General features: G+C 44.3%; 1 protein-coding gene across 2 annotated transcripts in view; it reads right to left on the bottom strand.

The window, feature by feature from the left end:
* Positions 1-20,000, bottom strand: part of hbs1l (HBS1-like translational GTPase) — a 52,503-nt gene that overhangs the window by 8,666 nt on the left and 23,837 nt on the right. For both annotated transcript variants that reach the window (XM_076273063.1, XM_076273061.1), the window contains exons 5-12: positions 18,068-18,173; positions 14,390-14,664; positions 13,853-14,018; positions 12,620-12,737; positions 6,927-7,073; positions 6,523-6,597; positions 4,771-4,888; positions 3,150-3,218 (exon numbers count right to left, since the gene is read on the bottom strand). In XM_076273063.1, coding sequence (XP_076129178.1) covers positions 3,150-3,218; positions 4,771-4,888; positions 6,523-6,597; positions 6,927-7,073; positions 12,620-12,737; positions 13,853-14,018; positions 14,390-14,664; positions 18,068-18,173 — 1,074 coding nt within the window. The remainder of the gene's footprint in view (positions 1-3,149; positions 3,219-4,770; positions 4,889-6,522; positions 6,598-6,926; positions 7,074-12,619; positions 12,738-13,852; positions 14,019-14,389; positions 14,665-18,067; positions 18,174-20,000) is intronic.

Genomic DNA, 20,000 nt, shown 5'->3' with positions numbered 1-20,000 from the left:
AGTCATTAATTAACTAGATGTACCGCAGAGCGGTACAAAATATGACCGCCGCCCAGTCCAGCACATTTTTTCCACAAAAAGAAATCACGCTGAAAGGCCTATATGATTCTAACTGTCTCACTAAATTGCATTATCCACACTGGTATCTGCTAGACAACAAGTACCAAAACATGATTAGTTCATAGATTTCACATGTAAAATTAATTTTATACAACCCCACCTCCATCTTGCCTGTTCATAATTCTGAGAAATTCTTGATTGTTTGTGTTATGTTTATGTTATGTGTGTGGGTGTGTGTGTGTGTGAGTGTGTGAGTGTGTGAGTGTGTGTGTGTGTGTGTGTGTGTGCGTGCTTGTGTGTGTGCCTGCGTATGTGCCTGTGCATGCAAGCGTACATATGTCTACAGTGTGAGTATGTGTCATACGTATGATTACTGTGAATGTATGTGTGTGTGTGTGTGTGTATCTGTTTGTGCACATGTGTGCACATGAAATGGGTTAACATGACCCCTGGAGGCAAACATACGGAAAAAAATGGTCATCCTAGGCCCTACAGTTCTCAAGATATTCACAGAGAACTGTGTCTGCCCTACCCTCCTTTCGGGGGGTCCAGTCCAGCGGGGGGGCTACAGATCAAAACGAAAAATGACGGTTCCATGCTATCCATGTGGGGGTACATGCCCACCAAGTTTTGTGTACCACGGTCTTTCAGTGTCCCGGGAATCCTTGTTGGTGTACGTCACTAAATGAACACATAAATTATTTTATTGTAAGGCCCCCCATGAACGAAAGTACACAAAACTTGGCATGCATTCGGAGGGTGTCATAATGATCCTACACTTTTAATTTCGTGCAGTTTTGACCTTGTCAGCCAGAGATATTGTGATGAAAACACCTAATTTTTTGCTTTTTAATTTTTAACTAGGTGGCGCTATACATGAAATAAGTGGTAATGGGATGGGTTGACATGCCCCCTTAAGACCAACATACATAAAAAAGGTGGACCTCCTAGGCCCTACGGTTCTCGAGATATTCACAGAAAACTGTCTCCGGCCACCTACAGGCCAGTTGGTGTATAGTAACATAAATTAATTTATTGTGTGGCCCCCCATGAACGGAATTCCACAAAATTTGGCGTGCATACAGAGGGTGTCATAATGATCCTACACTTCCAATTTCGTGCAGTTTTGACTATGTTAGGTCACAGATACCTGTGATTACAACACCTCATTTTTACTTTTTTGTGTTTAACTAGGTGGCGCTATACATGAAATGAGTGGTTATGGAATGGGTTAACATGGCCCCTTGAGATCAACATACAAAAAAAAATGGTCCTACTAAACCCAAGGTTTTCGAGATATTCACAGAAAACTGTGTCTGCCCTACCCTCCTTTCGGGGGGTCCAGTCCAGCGGGGGAGCTACAGATCAAAATGAAAAACGATGGTTCCATGCTATCCATGTGGGGTTACATGCCCACCAAGTTTCGTGTACCCCGGTCTTTCAGTGTCCCGGGACTCATTGACGGAAATTTGGGCATGCGAAAAAGAAAAAAAAAAAAAAATTCTGACTAAACCTATATGACCACCGCTTCGCTGCGCGGCGGTCATAATAACTACTCACAACAAGGACTTAGTCATTAATTAATACCTACTCATAACAAGGACTTAGTCATTAATTAATACCTACTCATAACAAGGACTAAAAGAATGACATTGAAAGACATGAACTGAAGCATCAGGCAGGTGTGAAGCATCAGGCAGGTGTGAAGGGCAGCCCAAGCTGCTCAGTAGGCAGTGTGTGTTGGACAGGGGAACCTACATGGCTGTGTGCTGTGTGTGTGTGTGTGTGTGTGTGTGTGTGTGTGTGTTAGGGGTGTCACGATTTCGATTTTATACGAGCGCCGCTGTAGCAGGCAGCTCACTGCGTCGGGATTAGTGTGTGCTTCACCTCACTGTGGGCCAGATGTACTAACGCTTTTGCGCCCACTTCAGGCGTATTTGTTTCGCAACTTGCGTTTAAAATCATTGCGAGGTATGTACAAACAGGCCGCAATGAGGTAAAAGCGCAATCTGCCTGTCGCGGGAGCTGAAAATGTCTAATTGCGCTTTTCGTGTCATGCATATGCATTCATGGGAGGATCCAGGGGAAAGTGGGAGTTTAGCGTAAAAAGATGGGAGGGGAAGAGTAAAGAGCGCCTAATTATGTATTCCGCGGTATGTACAAAGACTGCTCATGAAAGCGCACGTCCATTCTGCGCCTAAATACTTGCGCCTTGTAAAAGCAGGTGTTAATCCAAATTGAAGTTCAATGCTTCAATAAGAGAACCTTTCAAAGACAACAGAATCGCTATTTAGAGCACCAGTTTTGCAAGTCTTTGTAGGCTACTATCAAAAGCAACATTAACTTTCGTTGGCCTTTCGAATGTCTTACTTTCACTTTCACGTCATTCACTTAAACTTTCCTACTTGCTAGATTTGACCAATTTTCCATAGCCTACGTTCACAAGTAGTTTGACTAGAACTACTGATCTTCATTATCTTCCTGCTCGTTGACATCTTATCATCTATGGTATTATTTCATGATCGCTAAACGTTTGATTCTTTTTAATGTTGTCATCAGTTAACTTCATTCAACTGCGCTTGTAGGCTCTGCCATTCAGTTGTGGACGTTCGTAAATTGCGTTTATGGGCGGAGAGAGGCAGAGAAAGGCGCAGTTTACACCAAGGATTAAACGATTGATAAATACGACGGAAACTTGGGTCTGTCAGCGTTCGCAGTCTGCGGTTTGTCCATGGCGCTGATAACGTTACGTTCGCAAATGTACGTACATCTGGCCCTGAGTGTTCACTGTGTGCTGAGTGTGTTTCACTAATTCACGGATTGGGATAAAGGCAGAGACCAAATTTCCCTCACGGGATCAAAAGAGTATACTTATACTTATACTCGACCAGTGAGGGTCAGCACTGGCATTCTGTTGTGTGGAGAGGACCACAGCTTATCTCTGCTGTGTTGGTCAGTGACTAGAGTTTGCTTCTGTGAGACTCAGTGTCACTAATGGGGTTGCACCAACAAGATGGCCGTGCAGATGTGCATGTGCGTGAGGCTGTAAGGTGAAATGCAGGTTTGACTTGGCGTTTGGCAACTCTTACCTTTGAAGACGTCAGACACACAGAGCCTGAAAGGCTTCTCTACTGATCTCTGAGGAGGCTTGAACCCATCTACAAGAGAGAGAGAGAATAAGAGAGAGAGGGACAGAGAGAGAGTGTGAGAGAGAGGGACAGAGAAAGAGAGAGAGAGAGAGAAAGAGAGTGTGTGTGAGAGAGTGTGAGAAAGAGAGAGAGAGAGAGAGAGAGTGTGAGAAAACAAGACAATATGAGAAAACGAAAAACAACTAGGGAGAAAGACAGCATTCTAGAGGAACTACCCTGAGGAGAAAAAAACACTGTGAGACAAAGAGAGAGAGACAGAGAGAGAGAGAGGGAAAGAGAGAGACAGAGAGAGAGAGAGAGAGAGAGAGAGAGGGAGACAGACAGAGAGAGAGAAGAGAAAGCACACAGAGGGAGGAAGCAATAATGAGACAGAAAGAGAGAAACAGAGAGAGAGGACCAGCAGCATGCTGTCGCTTGGTCAGCGTTTCTCGAGCACAGAATCGCTGAGTCACTCGCACCCCAGCTGCCTGAGTTCAGGGCACTCGGACAATCACGCTTTGGTAGAACCGGATCTCTACACGCTGGCTGCTCTCGGTACTTGGATGAAGTCATCATCACTGAGGCTTCCTCTGCAATACACACATTCTGAAAGTACCCCAACAATGCCACACAGAGGGCCACACACTGCTCCCAACTAAACGAAAATAACGATGTCATACTGCACCAGTTTATATGAAAACTACGATGTCATACTGCACCAGTTTATATGAAAACTACAATGTCATACTGCACCAGTTTATATGAAAACTACAAGACATACTGCACCAGTTTATATGAAAACTACAATGTCATACAACTCCGGCCTGTATGAAAATAAGGATGCCATACGACTTCAGTCTATATGAAAATAACTATGCTTTACTATTCCAGTCCTGATGCCACACTGTTCCATTCTATAGGTCAATAACGATGCAATTCAGTTCCAGTATATATGAAAATAACGATGCCATAACTATAACTAATAACGATGCCATACTCGTAGCGCACGATCACAATACCAAACTGTGTGTGAGCGCGCACATATACTGGTGTGCACGTTGGGGGTTTCACGACTACTGATTTCTACTAGTTGCCAAGTTTCACATAATGTTTACGTACCGGTACAGCACTGCTGGCAACATTATTTATTCGTGAAAACTGTTGGCAGCTCACACACACTGAAGTACTTCCACGAATGTCTAGCCCATTTAGCCTTTAGCCATTTTGTCCATAATTACTTGACAGCTACCTACAGCTTTAACTAGGTTTAATGATTTTATTTATGGACTAGCAACTAGATGACGATACAGTGTATGTGTGAGGTGACTAAGTGTTCTGAATGTAGCGTAGTCCTGTTCTGAATGTCTGTCAGCATGAGGTGTCAGAGCTGCTACCTGCGTATGTCTCTGCCATGAGTCAACCTTTCCCTGGAACTTGTGGACATACAATCTGCTCTGTGTGTGTATGTGGTATGTGTGTGTGTGTGTGTGTGTGTGGTGTGTGCGTGTGTGTGGTGTGTACGTGCTTGTGTGGTATATGTGCGTGTGTGTGTATGCATGCGTGCGTGTGTGTATGTTCTTACCTATCTGCTCCACCAGACAGGGGCCCTTGTACCAGGAGACGAGCTCAGACACACTGCTCTTGCTGCTCAGGTTCTCTCCTGAGAGTCCACTCGTAGGGATGTAGAACACATCAGAGTCCTATGAACCACACGCACACGCACACGCACACGCACACGCACACGCACACGCACACACACAAGAGGGTATGAAGCGCAACAGGAGCATCGCAGGTTTGAGTCAGGCCTGAGGTCAAAGGTCATCTTCCAAACATATAGTATGTATAGTATATATACTTTTTTGATCCCGTGAGGGAAATTTGGTCTCTGCATTTAACCCAATCCGTGAATTAGTGAAACACAAACAGCACACAGTGAACACACAGTGAGGTGAAGCACACACTAATCTCGGCGCAGTGAGCTGCCTGCTACAACGACGGCGCTCGGGGAGTAGTGAGGGGTTAGGTGCCTTGCTCAAGGGCACTTCAGCCGCGGCCCACTGGTCGGGGCTCGAACCGGCAACCCTCCGGTTACAAGTCCAGAGTGCTAACCAGTGGGCTACGGCTGCCCTTTTTTTTTTTTTTCTCCATCTCCATCTCACTCCCATCTCGCTCTCATCTCACTCCTAAACATGCTCTCATCTCACTCCTAAACATGCTCTCATCTCACTCCTAAACATGCTCTCATCTCACTCCTAAACATGCTCTCATCTCACTCCTAAACATGCTCTCATCTCACTCCTAAACATGCTCTCATCTCACTCCTAAACATGCTCTAAACATGCTCTCATCTCACTCCTAAACATGCTCTAAACATGCTCTCATCTCACTCCTAAACATGCTCTAAACATGCTCTCATCTCACTCCTAAACATGCGCCCATCTCACTCCTAAACATGCTCTCATCTCACTCCTAAACATGCGCCCATCTCCAACCTCACTCCCACTCCTACTCTTCAATGATATTTAACTAAAAGGCAGGCGCTTGCACGCATACTCACATTCACACACACACCCACACAGGCACTCACATGCACAGATTCACACACACACGCGCACACACACACAAAAACACACACAGGTACACAGCTTTCATGTAGTACACAACTCACGTCTTGGGAGTCAGCAGCACACAAACCACATCCACATGAAACTCTCAGACACGCCTTACACAACAACCATCAGAGTCTGTCATGCACACACACACACACACACACGCCCCTACACAAAGACCATCAGAGTCTGACGCACCACACCCAGGTACTCCATACCGCTCACACAACTCACTTTCACAAACAAATTAACAAACACACAGACAAAATCCGTGCCTTGGTACACAGACTACAACACAGTCTCTGTCTCTCTCTCCCTCCCTCTCCCTCTCTCTCTCTCTCTCAGCTAATGGGGATTCAAATAAAATCCTAAATCCTAAAAGAGACCATTAGAGTCTAATACAACACACACAGGGACTCTAGTGCAGCCCACACACACTCACACACACACACACGTTAAATAACAGCTACAGAAAGAGACATACACAATCTCAGTCTCTCCCTCTCACACACATAAAAATCAAAATCTGTGGGTTTGTACGCAATCTAGGTACATTCACACATACACAGTCTCTCATTCTTTCACTCTCTTCACACACACACACACACACACACACACACACACACACACACACACACACACACACACACACACACACACACACACACACACACACACACACACACACACACACACACACAAAGTAAACTAATGCACCATGTTACCTTAAAGCCTGCTTGCTTCAAGAAATGACCAAGTTTGCTGGTGATTTCCTTAAATCGTTCTTGTTGCCAACTGACCTGTAAAATACAACACAAACAAACTTACAGTAACATACACCAATAAGCACACACACAAAATATATACATTCGGACATACACACACAAACACATATATACAAAACACACACACAAACACACAAAATACATACATTCGGACATACACACACAAACACATATATACAAAACACACAAAATACATACATTCGGACATACACACACACAAACACATATATACAAAACACACAAACACACAAAATATATATATTCGGACATGCACACAAAAACATAAATATAAAACACAGATTCAGCAGCCCTGGTGGTGCTGACGCATCGTCATGGTGACTGACCTGGTCCATTTTGTTGACGGCGACGGCAAGCTGTGTGACTCCGAGCGAGCGGACCAGCAGGGCATGCTCCCGCGTCTGACCACCAGCCTCGAACCCCGCCTCAAACTCCCCACGGCTCGCGTCCACCACCAGCACCGCGACATCAGCCTGTGACACACACACACACACACACACACAGAGGAGTTATTATACTCACATATGCACAAATTAGATATTATACACACACACACACACACACACACAGAGGAGTTATTAAACTCACATATGCACAAATTAGATATTACACACACACACACACACACACACACACACACACACACACAGAGGAGTTATTATACTCACATATGCACAAATTAGATATTATACACACACACACACAGAGGAGTTATTAAACTCACATATGCACAAATTAGATATCACACACACACACACACACACACACACACACACACACACACACACACACACACACACACACACACACACACACAGAGGAGTTATTATACTCACATATGCACAAATTAGATATTATACACACACACACACACACAGAGGAGTTATTATACTCACACATGCACAAATTAGATATTATAGACACACACACACACACAGAGGAGTTATTATACTCACACATGCACAAATTAGATATTATACACACACACACACACACACACACACAGAGGAGTTATTATACTCACATATGCACAAATTAGATATTATAGACACACACACACAGAGGAGTTATTATACTCACACATGCACAAATTAGATATTATAGACACACACACACACACACAGAGATGAGTTATTATACTCACACATGCACAAATTAGATATTATACACACACACACACACACACACAGATACCGATAGCGGGCCAAATACGCACGCACGCACGCACGCACGAGCCAAAAGAGCAGAGCCTAGGGCCAGAAATCAGGCCATCACCAGGTCCCCCTCAACTCACACGATTACCACAACTAGAGCACACATGCCTATGCTCCGCTCAAACAGTGTGTGTGTGTGTGTGTTTGATTGAGTGTGTGTGTGTGTGTGCATGACTGAGTGTGGATGTGTGTGCATTTGATTGAACGTGTGTGTGTGTGTGTGTGTGTGTACGAGTCTGACTGCGTGCCTAAGCACGGGTAAAGTGGGGTAAATTGCACCTATTTTTGCAACGCCCGTCATACTCCACAAAACCAAAACTGGAGTGCAGCCATCATACCAGTACTGAAAATGTCCTAATTATGAAGCTAATGTGAAATAGGCTCGGTAGTGCTAGTGGGAATCCCCTACCGATAGCACCATAAATTGCACCACCTTTGCTGTGTATGTCTAAAATCATGACCAGTTCACTTGACTTCCGAGATAGACCACCTCCATTATCAAGAATATAATCAAAGATCCGCTAATCAAAGATCCACTTCAACCCTTTCTGGTAGAATTACTCCTTCCAGATAGTGCTGTGTGTGTGTGTGTGTGTGTGTGTGTGTGTGTGTGTGTGTGTGTGTGTGTGTGTGTATATGTCTGAAGGAGATCATCAAGCATTTCTAATGTTGAACAATGTGTATAGTGTACAGTTTGTTTTATATTACTTTCAACATTATTATTGCAATATTCAATGTACAGTTTGGAATTTGATGCTTCATGTGTGTTTATGAGTTTTTTGATTGTGTGTGGGTGTGGAGTGAAAGTTCCTGGGTGTGTGGGCATGTGTGTGCGTGTGTGTGTGTGCGTGTGTGTGTGTGTGTGTGTGTGTGTGTGTGTGTGTGTGTGTGTGTGTGTGTGTGTGTGTGTGTGTGTATGTCTGAAGGAGATCATCAAGCATTTCTAATGTTGAACAATGTGTATAGTGTACAGTTTGTTTTATATTACTTTCAACATTATTATTGCAATATTCAATGTACAGTTTGGAATTTGATGCTTCATGTGTGTTTATGAGTTTTTTGATTGTGTGTGGGTGTGGAGTGAAAGTTCCTGGGTGGGTGGGCATGTGTGTGCGTGTGTGTGTGTGTGTGTGTGTATCTACCTCCATATGTTCAGGTGCGCACATATTTATGCTTGGGTTACACAAGAACGACCTTCACTGGCAATGACAAGTGCTTCCTGTATGGTGGTGATGAAGACGCATTAGAGCTGTGTGTGTGTGTGTGTGTGTGTGTGTGTGTGGTGATGAAGACGCATTAGAGCTTCCTGTATGGTGGTGATGAAGACGCATTAGAGCTGTGTGTGTGTGTGTGTGTGTGTGTGTGTGGTGATGAAGACGCATTAGAGCTGTGTGTGTGTGTGTGTGTGTGTGTGTGGTGATGAAGACGCATTAGAGCTGTGTGTGTGTGTGTGTGTGTGTGTGTGTGTGTGTGTGTGTGTGTGTGTGTGTGGTGATGAAGACGCATTAGAGCTGTGTGTGTGTGTGTGTGTGTGTGTGTGTAGAGCTTACTGGTGGTGATGAAGACGCATTAGAGCTCTGTGTGTGTGTGTGTGTGTGTGTGTGTGTGTGTGTGTGTGTGTGTGTGTTACCTTACTGGTGGTGTGTTTGTGTGTGTGTGTGTGTGTGAGCTTACTGGTGGTGACCCAGAGGATTATCAGTCCCCTGATCTGGCTTTCAGCTAAGGTATGAGTAAATAAAATGACTAAAACTGACCGGTATTTACGCCATTAACACACACTTCTCATGAACAATGACTTGAATGAAGGCTTACAGGCAAGTCACACACACACACACACACACCAAAAAGCATATTCACCCTCTCAGAAATATATACACACAAAGTTAATAAAAATATATACACAGACATACAGACATACAGACACTCACTGTTCACCCTCTCTTACACAAATGCATAGGTGCAGACACACACTGCCACACCTACAGACATACACATTCACACACTCACACACACACACCACAAAGACATTCACAAAGACACTCTTCTCACGACAAGAGGAAGCGAGTCTTCCTGTCAAAACGTGACACAGCAATTTCAAGATTTCACTCATACCCAAAATTTCACTCATCTTTACACACACACACACACACACACACACACACACACACACACACACACACACACACACACACAGATGTGTAGAAACACATCAGAAGTCAGACGTGCGCATGCGCACACACACACGACTCATCCTAAAACTGAATTTCAGAAGCACCAAAACCAAATAGGGTTACAGTGAGTTTGAGGGACAGCATGAACTGAGACACACACACACACACACACACAGTTCTAAAGCCTCCCTTTCCAAAAACAGGAATGGTATGAGAGATATCATTAGTTGAAAATGCTGATGATGAACATGAAATGAGGCACACAGATAACCTGATAGCATGAAGCTGCAACCACATTCTACTATCATTTGGTTACTCATAGATCTCACAGATCACACACACACACACACACACACACACACAGTCACTGATACAGTACGCAGGGGTGCAGTTTTGTTTTATAGTAAATCCCAGACTATCCGTGTAAGAGTACAATTCATCAATATGGATTGGAAGGGGATCACCAGAGTGCTTATAGTGTTGTATGTGAAAAATGTGAAAAATGTGAAAAATGCTTGTGTGTGTGTGTGTGTGTTTGAGAAGGGGAACACCCATGAACTTCTAATATTTTTTGTGTGTGTGTGTGTGTGTGTGTGTAGGGAATCCTCTGAGAGTGTGTGTGTGTGTGTGTGTGTGTGTGTGCGTGTGCGTTTGTTTGGGAAGGGGAGCACCAATGTGTTTCAAGCACTGTTTGTGTGTGCATGTGAGGAATGTCCGTGTGTTTGTGTTTGAGTGAGTGAAAGGGAAAACTGATGTATTTCAAGTCCTGTGTGTGTGTGTGTGTGTGTGTGTGTGTGTGTGTGTGTGTGTGTGTGTGTGTGTGTGTGTGTGTGTGTGTGTGTGTGTGTGTGTGTGTGTGTGTCAGCACGGAATACCCCTGTGTGTTGGTCCTGAGAGAAGGGAAAGTTAACCCTACAGAGTCAGACACAGATTGAATAATCTATTTGAATCATCTGATGCGAAGAATTTACCACAGTGTGTGCATTTGTGTGCCTGTGTGTGTGTGTCTTGCCCTGTGGTGATGGGGAAACGTTTTCATAGTCGGGGGTGGGGGGGGGGGATAAGGAGAGGAAGGGGTTTACTCCCCTGCTACGGGAATAAGGAGAGGATCTGTTGAATGCCGATGTTATACGAGTGTCGGGAATATGTGTAACTCTTAGAGGAGAGGATCTGTTGAATGTAGATGTTATACGAGTGTCTGGAATATGTCTTTAAAAACAGCACTCACTGATGCACTTATTCTTACTGTACTCTACCGTTTTTAAATTGTCCTAAAATTGTTGAGAGAATTGCTTTAAAAAAGTTAAACTGTTTACCATGTTGTTAGTCGCTTTGGTTAAAAATGCGTCAGCCAAATGTAATGTAATGTAATGTAATGTAATGTGTAACTCTTCGAGGAGAGGATCTGTTGAATGGAGATGTTATACGAGTGTCTGGAATGTGTATCTCTTCGAAGAGAGGATCTGTTGAATGGAGATGTTATATGAGTGGTTGGAGGAGAATTGGTTATATCGTGTGGATGGAAAGGACCCAATGTTACTAAGACGGGGAATATCTAGTGGCCCTGGAGTAAAGGGAAAAGGGGACTGTTTACCTCTGATGCACTCGAGTACAGGATATGTTTCTAGTGAAAGAACGAAAATGTATTTGGTTTGTTACATCCTGCAATGCATCTATTTCTGCTGTTCTGTATTACCGTGTCTTGTCTCTATTCTAGGCCTGGTCCTGTGTCCTTAATGGATGGGATGTGCCGGCGCTTTGTGTTTGATTTGTTGAATCTCGTTTATGTATATCATTGCTTTATACAATAAATCCCTTGAACGTGAATTTCCCCTTGGGGATCAATAAAGTATCTATCTATCCATCCCTATACAATAAACCTCTTGGGGATCAATAAAGTATCTATCTATCCATCCCTATACAATAAACCTCTTGGGGATCAATAAAGTATCTATCTATCCATCCCTATACAATAAACCTCTTGGGGATCAATAAAGTATCTATCTATCCATCCCTATACAATAAACCCCTTGGACATTTGTTGGTCACCCTCTCTCCTGCTCTCTTGTTACTATTTGAGCCAGTAGCAACAAAGTGGGGGCTCGTCCGGGATATACGGCCGGGCATACGAGTATAGGATATGTTTCTAGTGTGACAGGGAGGGTTTATTCAGTCACACTGTGTGGCACACTTTTCCAGCGTGAGAGGAAGTGTTTATTCTATTGCACATGAATAGATGTTGTTTTCAGTGTGAGGGAGCATATGTCAGACACAAGTAGAGGATATGTTTCTAGTGGGGGGACTTTGTCTGTCGCACACGAATGGGAGATACAATTCCCGTGTGAGGGGGGAATATTTAGAGCGACGCACCAGTGATCATGTTGGGGGTGAAGTCCTTGTGTCCAGTGTGAGGGGGGAATGTTTAGAGCGACGCACCAGTGATCATGTTGGGGATGAAGTCCTTGTGTCCAGTGTGAGGGGGGAATGTTTAGAGCGACGCACCAGTGATCATGTTGGGGATGAAGTCCTTGTGTCCAGTGTGAGGGGGGAATGTTTAGAGCGACGCACCAGTGATCATGTTGGGGATGAAGTCCTTGTGTCCAGTGTGAGGGGGGAATATTTAGAGTGACGCACCTGTGCAGCCCCAGTGATCATGTTGGGGATGAAGTCCTTGTGTCCAGGGGCGTCCATTAGGGTCACAACCTTAGAAGTGGTCTCAAACTTGGTCATCCCCACGTCCATAGTTACTCCCCTACACACACACACACACACACACACACACAAGGATGTAGGGTTTTTTTGTTTGAAAAATGTGTATAGTATAGTATAGTGTTCTTTTATATTACTTTCCACATTATTATTGAAATATTCAATGGAAAGTTTGGAATTCGATGCTTCATGTGTAGGCCTGTAACGATACACCAACCTCACGATTTGGTTTGTATCACGATTTTTGACCCACGGTTCGATACGAACATCGATTTTTCTTTTTTTGGAGGGGGGGTAGTTTCAATAGCCTAACTTAGAACACCAGAGGATTACAATATACAATTTGGAGGGGGGGGGGGGGTAGGGGGTAGTTTCAATAGCCTAACTTAGAACACCAGAGGATTACAATATAATATATAATATAATATATCTGTACATTTTATATCCTGATATAAAAAGAGAGAATACTGAATGCCTGATATTTATGACGGCACACTTTATGCAGATTAACCTATAGCCTAGGCCTACTATTTCTGTTACAACTCTACCTCTTTAATTCAGCTGTCTGGTTGAAGCCTGGAAATATTGTAAACAAAGTAGCATAGTTGGCTAGCTTATAATAGTCTACTGATTTTCCCCATGTTTCCCCATGTGTGCTAAATTTTCAAGGTAATACTTGTTCTCCTTGGGACAGGCCATTTTGGGAAACATCGGTATTGAGATGAGCAGTCAACTTGAATGCAAGAGTTTTAAACCAATATGTGAAGCATGCTAATGATGCTAAGCAGATTTAATAGTAATTTAATAGTCGTCTTCTATGCGTCTTTGCTTTCACGATTGTGAATGTTTCATTTGGATTGTGTTGGCCGAGTCGCGCGTGCTCATTGAGCGAGAGAGGGAGGGGGATGTGTGTTGCTTATGCGGCCACGTAAGCTGCAAAGCGCTGCGTGAAACACTAGAAAGGGTGTGTCGCGGTTCTGCCTTTTCACACCGCGACACAGGTTCATGGATATGAGTGTCATGATTTCGGTTTTGAATCGCATATCGTTACAGCCCCATTCATGTGTGTTTATGTGCTTTTTGATTGCGCGTGTGTGTGTGTGTGTGTGTGGGTGTGTGTGTGGGTGGGTGTGTGTGTGGGTGTGTGTGTGTGCACACCTGTCCCTCTCTTCCCCAGTCTCGTCCAGGACCCAGGCGTAGGCGAAGGAGGCTTTGCCGGCCTTCTTGGCCTCCTGCTCATACTTGTGCATGGTCCTCTTGTTCACGTTCCCCAGCAGGTACAACAGGTGGCCCATCAATGTGCTCTTCCCTGCGTCCACATGGCCTAGAGCACACACGCACACACACACACACGCACACACACACGCACACGCACGCGCACACGCACGCGCACACGCACGCACACGCACACACACACACGCACACACACACACGCACACACACACACACACACGTGTGTAAAGTAAACATAAAAATGTTGTCTTCAGATAACTGGATCACTTATCTAGTGTCATAAGAAATCACACCATACATACCACACACACACACACACACAACAGCAGTGTCCCTCCGTCTCTCACACTAACACACCCAGGGCTGTTTGGGACCTATGACCACCATGTTGAGTAGCGGTTTCTCTCTCTGTCAGATGTCATGCACACACACACCCACACACACACCCACACACACACGTACCTATGACCACCATGTTGAGTAGTGGTTTCCCTCCCTGTCGCTTGTCCAGCTCAGCGCGGATGTTGAGCTGTGTTTTGCTCTTGCCGGTGGTGCGGGGCGTAACCGGGGTAACGGGGCGCGCAGGCTCGTCACCACTGGCCAGGGTTCTGACGGGCGTCTCTTGAGGTTTGGCGGGGGTACTGGCAGGCGTGGGGACAGGCGTCATGGCAACCGCCTCTGGGTTGGGACTGGGGCCCCGACGCACAGAAGGACTCTGGACACCATTTTCCTCCATGCTAAAGCACACACACACACAGTTGCACATAATTGGAACAATTCAAACAGGCTAATGCAGTCTTAATGTACAATATAGAGTATTGTTTGAGTATGAGTACTGTTTTCGAAGTACTTTATTCGAAAACGAATTTATACTATATACATCTACTCTGACACAAACAGTTGAGTATAAATGCAGAATTACATAGCCACAGAAATTGAGTCACCACCATCACCTGTACAAACAGACCATTAGATGACTATAATTCAAACTAATATACTGGATGTGCAAACTTATGCTGAAAACCACCCTTAATATAAACAAATACACACACACACAGAGAGAGAGACCTCCAGGCAGACAAATTAATTGGTGTCATGTTCCTGTAAAAACACGGCTTTGAATATGATACCGTTTAAACCTTGAGTTATTTGATATGAAAACTCACACACACACACTCACACACATACATACATACACACACACCCAGGCCAACTCCACCCCAATCTATGCTGCTAATCAGGTGAGGGGTGGGGCAGTGGCTTTATGGGTGAGAGTCTGTGGTTTGGAAAGGAGGTGGAGAGTGTGTGTGTGTCGTGTGTCTGTGCATCTGTGCACACATGGGCGTGTGTCTGTCTGTGTATGTGTGTGTGGTCATGGGTGTGTGTGTGTGTGTGTGTGTGTGTGTGTGTGTGTGTGTGTGTGTGCACGGGTGTGTGTGTGTGCAGGCGAGGTCTGTGGTTTTTAGGGGGAGAGGGACCTAAAGCATATCAGTGACTGTGTGTGCTTCTGAAAAGCACAGGAGAGCAGTGAGTACAAGTGTGTGTGTGTGTGTGTGTGTGTGTGTGTGTGTGTGTGTGTGTGTGTGTGTGTGTGTGTAGGGGTGGGGTACACATAGCTGGGTGGTAATCTAGGGCGAGCAGTCATCAGAGGTTTTTTGTCAAAGCTGTCCAGGGGTGCAAGTTTCCTGTGGACCCAGAGTGGGCACCTCAGTCCTCCTGATATGAAACACACTGGCACGCACACACGCACGCACACACACACACACACGCACGCACGCACACACACACACTCAAACGTTTTATGCTGAGACAACCTTGACCTCAACAACAAGGATTTACCATCCTTTGGTGTTGACCACCAAATATATGAGGGGCCCTTATTCAAATGGCATCCAAAGTGCAACTTCTATCAGCTGTGAACTATAGCTATCAAACTATAGCTATCAATGAACTATAGCTATCGAACTATACTATAGCCATCAATGAACTATAGCTAGCGAACTATAGCCATCAATGAACTATAGTTATCGAACTATAGCGATCAATGATCTATAGCTAGTGAACTATAGCCATCAATGAACTATAGTTATCGAACTATAGCTATCAATGAACTATAGCTAGCGAACTATAGCCATCAATGAACTATAGCTAGCGAACTATAGCCATCAATGAACTATAGCCATCAATGAACTATAGTTATCGAACTATAGCCATCAATGAACTATAGCTAGCGAACTATAGCCATCAATGAACTATAGCTAGCGAACTATAGCCATCAATGAACTATAATTACCATGTGGGAGCATTGAGGGGACTCATCAATATTTGTAGTTAAGGTCTTTGTGGTTAAATCATAATATTTGTAGTTAAGGTCTTTGTGGTTAAATCATAATATTTGTAGTTAAGGTCTTTGTGGTTAAATCATAATATTTGTAGGTAAGGTCGTTGGTTAAATTATAATATTGATTTTACCTAGTTATTAGCTTATTAGCTTTAGTTAGACTTTTAGAATAAGCCGGTCATTCTTTATGCCATGAAATAAGGTGCAACAAAGAAACATTGATTTTATCATTGTACTGCTGCTTAAGTAAACACTGTATGTCCTATTGTGATTATCTTAAGCTTGATTTAAGTAAACACTGTATGTCCTATTGTGATTATCTTAAGCTTGATTTAAGAGTATTTTTCATAACACACAAAGCACATTGAATGTGCCACTGTGAATGATATATGTTCTATATGGATAAACTTGAGCTGGCGGTTCTGGCACCAGGCATGCCATGGAATAAACAACAACGCTACCAACAGCTCTACTCTACCCATACAGACTACTATAGTCCGTTTCTCTTAAACAACGTTATCAACAGCTCTACTCTAGCCATCCAGACTACTATAGCCGTTTCTCTTAAACAACAGCGTTATCAACAGCTCTACTCTAGCCATCCAGACTACTATAGCCGTTTCTCTTAAACAACAGCGTTATCAACAGCTCTACTCTAGCCATCCAGACTACTATAGCCGTTTCTCTTAAACAACAGCGTTATCAACAGCTCTACTCTAGCCATCCAGACTACTATAGCCGTTTCTCTTAAACAACAGCGTTATCAACAGCTCTACTCTAGCCATCCAGACTACTATAGCCCGTTTCTCTTAAACAACAACGTTATCAACAGCTCTACTCTAGCCATCCAGACTACTATAGTCCGTTTCTCTTAAACAACAACGTTATTAACAGCTCTACTCTAGCCATCCAGACTACTATAGCCGTTTCTTCTCAACAACGTTATCAACAGCTGAGATGAAATTCCAATTTTAGGGTATTGCTCTGTGTATATATGTGTTTGTATTTCTGTTTTGGTGTTGTGTGTGTGTGTGTGTGTGTGTGTGTAAATTTCGTCAAGCACTGTACAACAGGCCTTCTCAGAGCTGTTGGAGACACACTGAGGTCACAATCAGGTTTGAAGGTACTCCTGTGTGTGTTTGCGCGTGCATCTGTTTGTATGTGAATGTAAGGTTTGAAGGCATGGCTGCATGTGTTTGCGCGTTGCATCTGTTTGTTTGTGAATGTAAGGTTTGAAGGCATGGCTGCATGTGTTTGTGTTTGTGAATGTAAGGCTTGAAGGCATGGCTGCATGTGTTTGTGTTTGTGCTTGTGAATGTAAGGTTTGAAGGCATGGCTGCATGTGTTTGTATGTGAATGTAAGGTTTGAAGGCATGGCTGCATATGTTTGTGAAGTTAACGCTTGTGATGAGAAGGGCATCTGAAAAAGGTTTGTGCCAGGCTGGCAGAGGAGCAATTCCCTGCACATTACAGCACCAATTTAGTTTTCTTTTTTTTCTTTCTTTCTTTCTTTTCTTCACAGTGCAACATTGCATTTGTTGATTTTCATTTTACACATAAGTAAAGTTTCACGACACAAACTATCTTTAAATCTATCGTGGTTTGGTGTCTGGGTTTGCCGCAATGTAAATACGCCATTGATGCGGTTTTCTCAGAGTTCCTTCCTATGGTCCATTCCCTCTCTTGACCCTTGGCTTACTCAGGCACGTTTGTGTGTGTGTGTGTGTGTGTGTGTGTCTTCTGGCTTACCCAGGCATGTGTGTGTGTGTGTGTGTGTGTGTGTGTGTCTTCTGGCTTACCCAGGCACATCAAAGCCCATGGTCTGCTTCTTGCCCGAGACAGTCATGCGGGCGACCTTGGGGATGACCTCTGACTCCACGTTGTTGCGATTCTCCCGGCCTTTACCTGGGAGAGGATAGAGGAAGCGCTCAGTAAACACACAAATCTAAACACACCTGAACTGTATATTCTCTCACGCATCCACGCAGACTCTCTCACTCTCTCTCACACACAGATATATATATACACTCTAAAATTCCCATAGATATACAGGCACACACATATGCATGCATGCGCACGCACTCTCACACACACACACACACACTCAAATACACGCTACAACTTATCCACTCATTCATTCGCGCATGCACACATATAGACACAGTAACACACAGACACAAATACATTTTATTTCTGTCTTTTTTTAATTCAGAGACTACTGGAGAAACATATTTCCATATGTCTGCACCACTGCACTTCTCCCTCATCAGGTATTGGGGTTATGAGCCAAAAGAACAAGGGGAAGCACGCAAACATAAAAACTAGATTAAAAAAGGACAAGCTCTCACAAACACAAATACGTACACGCAGACACACGCACGCACACACACAACCTCAAATCAATGTTCATAATCTCATCAGTTTTTGCACAGACCTCTTGCAAATTTGCAAACCTTCTCACACACACACACACACACACATATACCTCCTTAGTCCCTCAGTCATATCAGTACTTGGATGATTCATAAAAAATGTCCCAAAAGCCGTCACCTCTGTGTACGTCTGAGTGTGTGTGAACAGTTTGAGCGCTGTGGACGGGAAAGGGTTAAGTCCGCCTGCGTCAGCACGCTCGCTCGCTCAGAAATAGAGCGGGTGACACAGCGTTTTACTGTACGAAGGTCCCACACACACACACACACACACACACACACACACACACACACAGGAGCAAGAGGAAGTGGGAGAAGAGCTGTAGGACGACGGGACGAGAGGTTGGTATCACCTGACGAGAAATCATGAAAACCCCACAAACTCCCCCCCCCCCCCCTCACTCTCTCTCATTGGTGTGTGTGTATGTGTTTGTGCGCTTATTAAAGAACACACTTCAGTAGTCACAGTACAGTATATGAGTAGACGAGAAAAATCTAAAAGCACACATGCATTTAATATGCATCAGTGCACACACACACACCTGCTATATGTCTGGCTTTCTCTCTGTTTCTGTCTCACACACACACAGACACACACACAGACACACACACACACACACACACACAGACACACACACACACACACACAGACACACACACACACAGGCAGGCAGTCACTTTCTCTCTGTGCAGCACACAAACACTAGCTGGGGATTCCCTCACAGGCTATTCTTGTGGTCGTCACCATCCTTGAGAGAAAAATCCCCAAAAGTCTTATGAATGAAACAGGGTTTCTTTAGTGCCCATTCAGTCAGTTTCTCCAAAACATAACAACTTTGGGGCGAGGAGGAGAGAGGAGCAGAGATTAGGGGAGAGTACAGGAGTGGAGAGAAGAGAAGAGGGAGAGAGGAGAAATGGAGTAGAGGAGAGGAGAAGAGGGGAGAAGAGTAGAGGAGAAGAGGGGTAGAGGAGAGGAGGAGAGGAGAGTGAGAGGAGTAGAGGAGAGCAGCAGATGGAAGTGGAGAAGACAGAGGAAAGGAGTAGAGGAGAAGAGGAGAGTGAAAGGAGTAGAGGAGAGGGGAGAGAGGGAGAGGAGGAGAGGAGAGGAGGAGAGGGGTAGAGGAGAAGAGGAGAGGAGGAGAAGAGGCCAGAAGTGAGTGAAGAGGAGATATCCTGGTCGGGGAGGTGGGGGGTGAATGACAGAGACAGACCAATTGAGAGGAGACGTGGCGAGTCCTTCCACACCACTGGAAAATGCACCAAACACACACACACACACACACACACACACACACACACACAC

The sequence above is a fragment of the Alosa pseudoharengus genome, unplaced genomic scaffold (assembly GCF_046254945.1).
Source record: "Alosa pseudoharengus isolate Yale_2024_CS ecotype anadromous, Long Island Sound unplaced genomic scaffold, YU_APseudo_1.1 YU_APseudo_1.1_scf_7, whole genome shotgun sequence".
Classification (NCBI taxonomy): domain Eukaryota; kingdom Metazoa; phylum Chordata; class Actinopteri; order Clupeiformes; family Clupeidae; genus Alosa; species Alosa pseudoharengus.
This window is presented reverse-complemented; position numbering and strand designations above follow the sequence as displayed.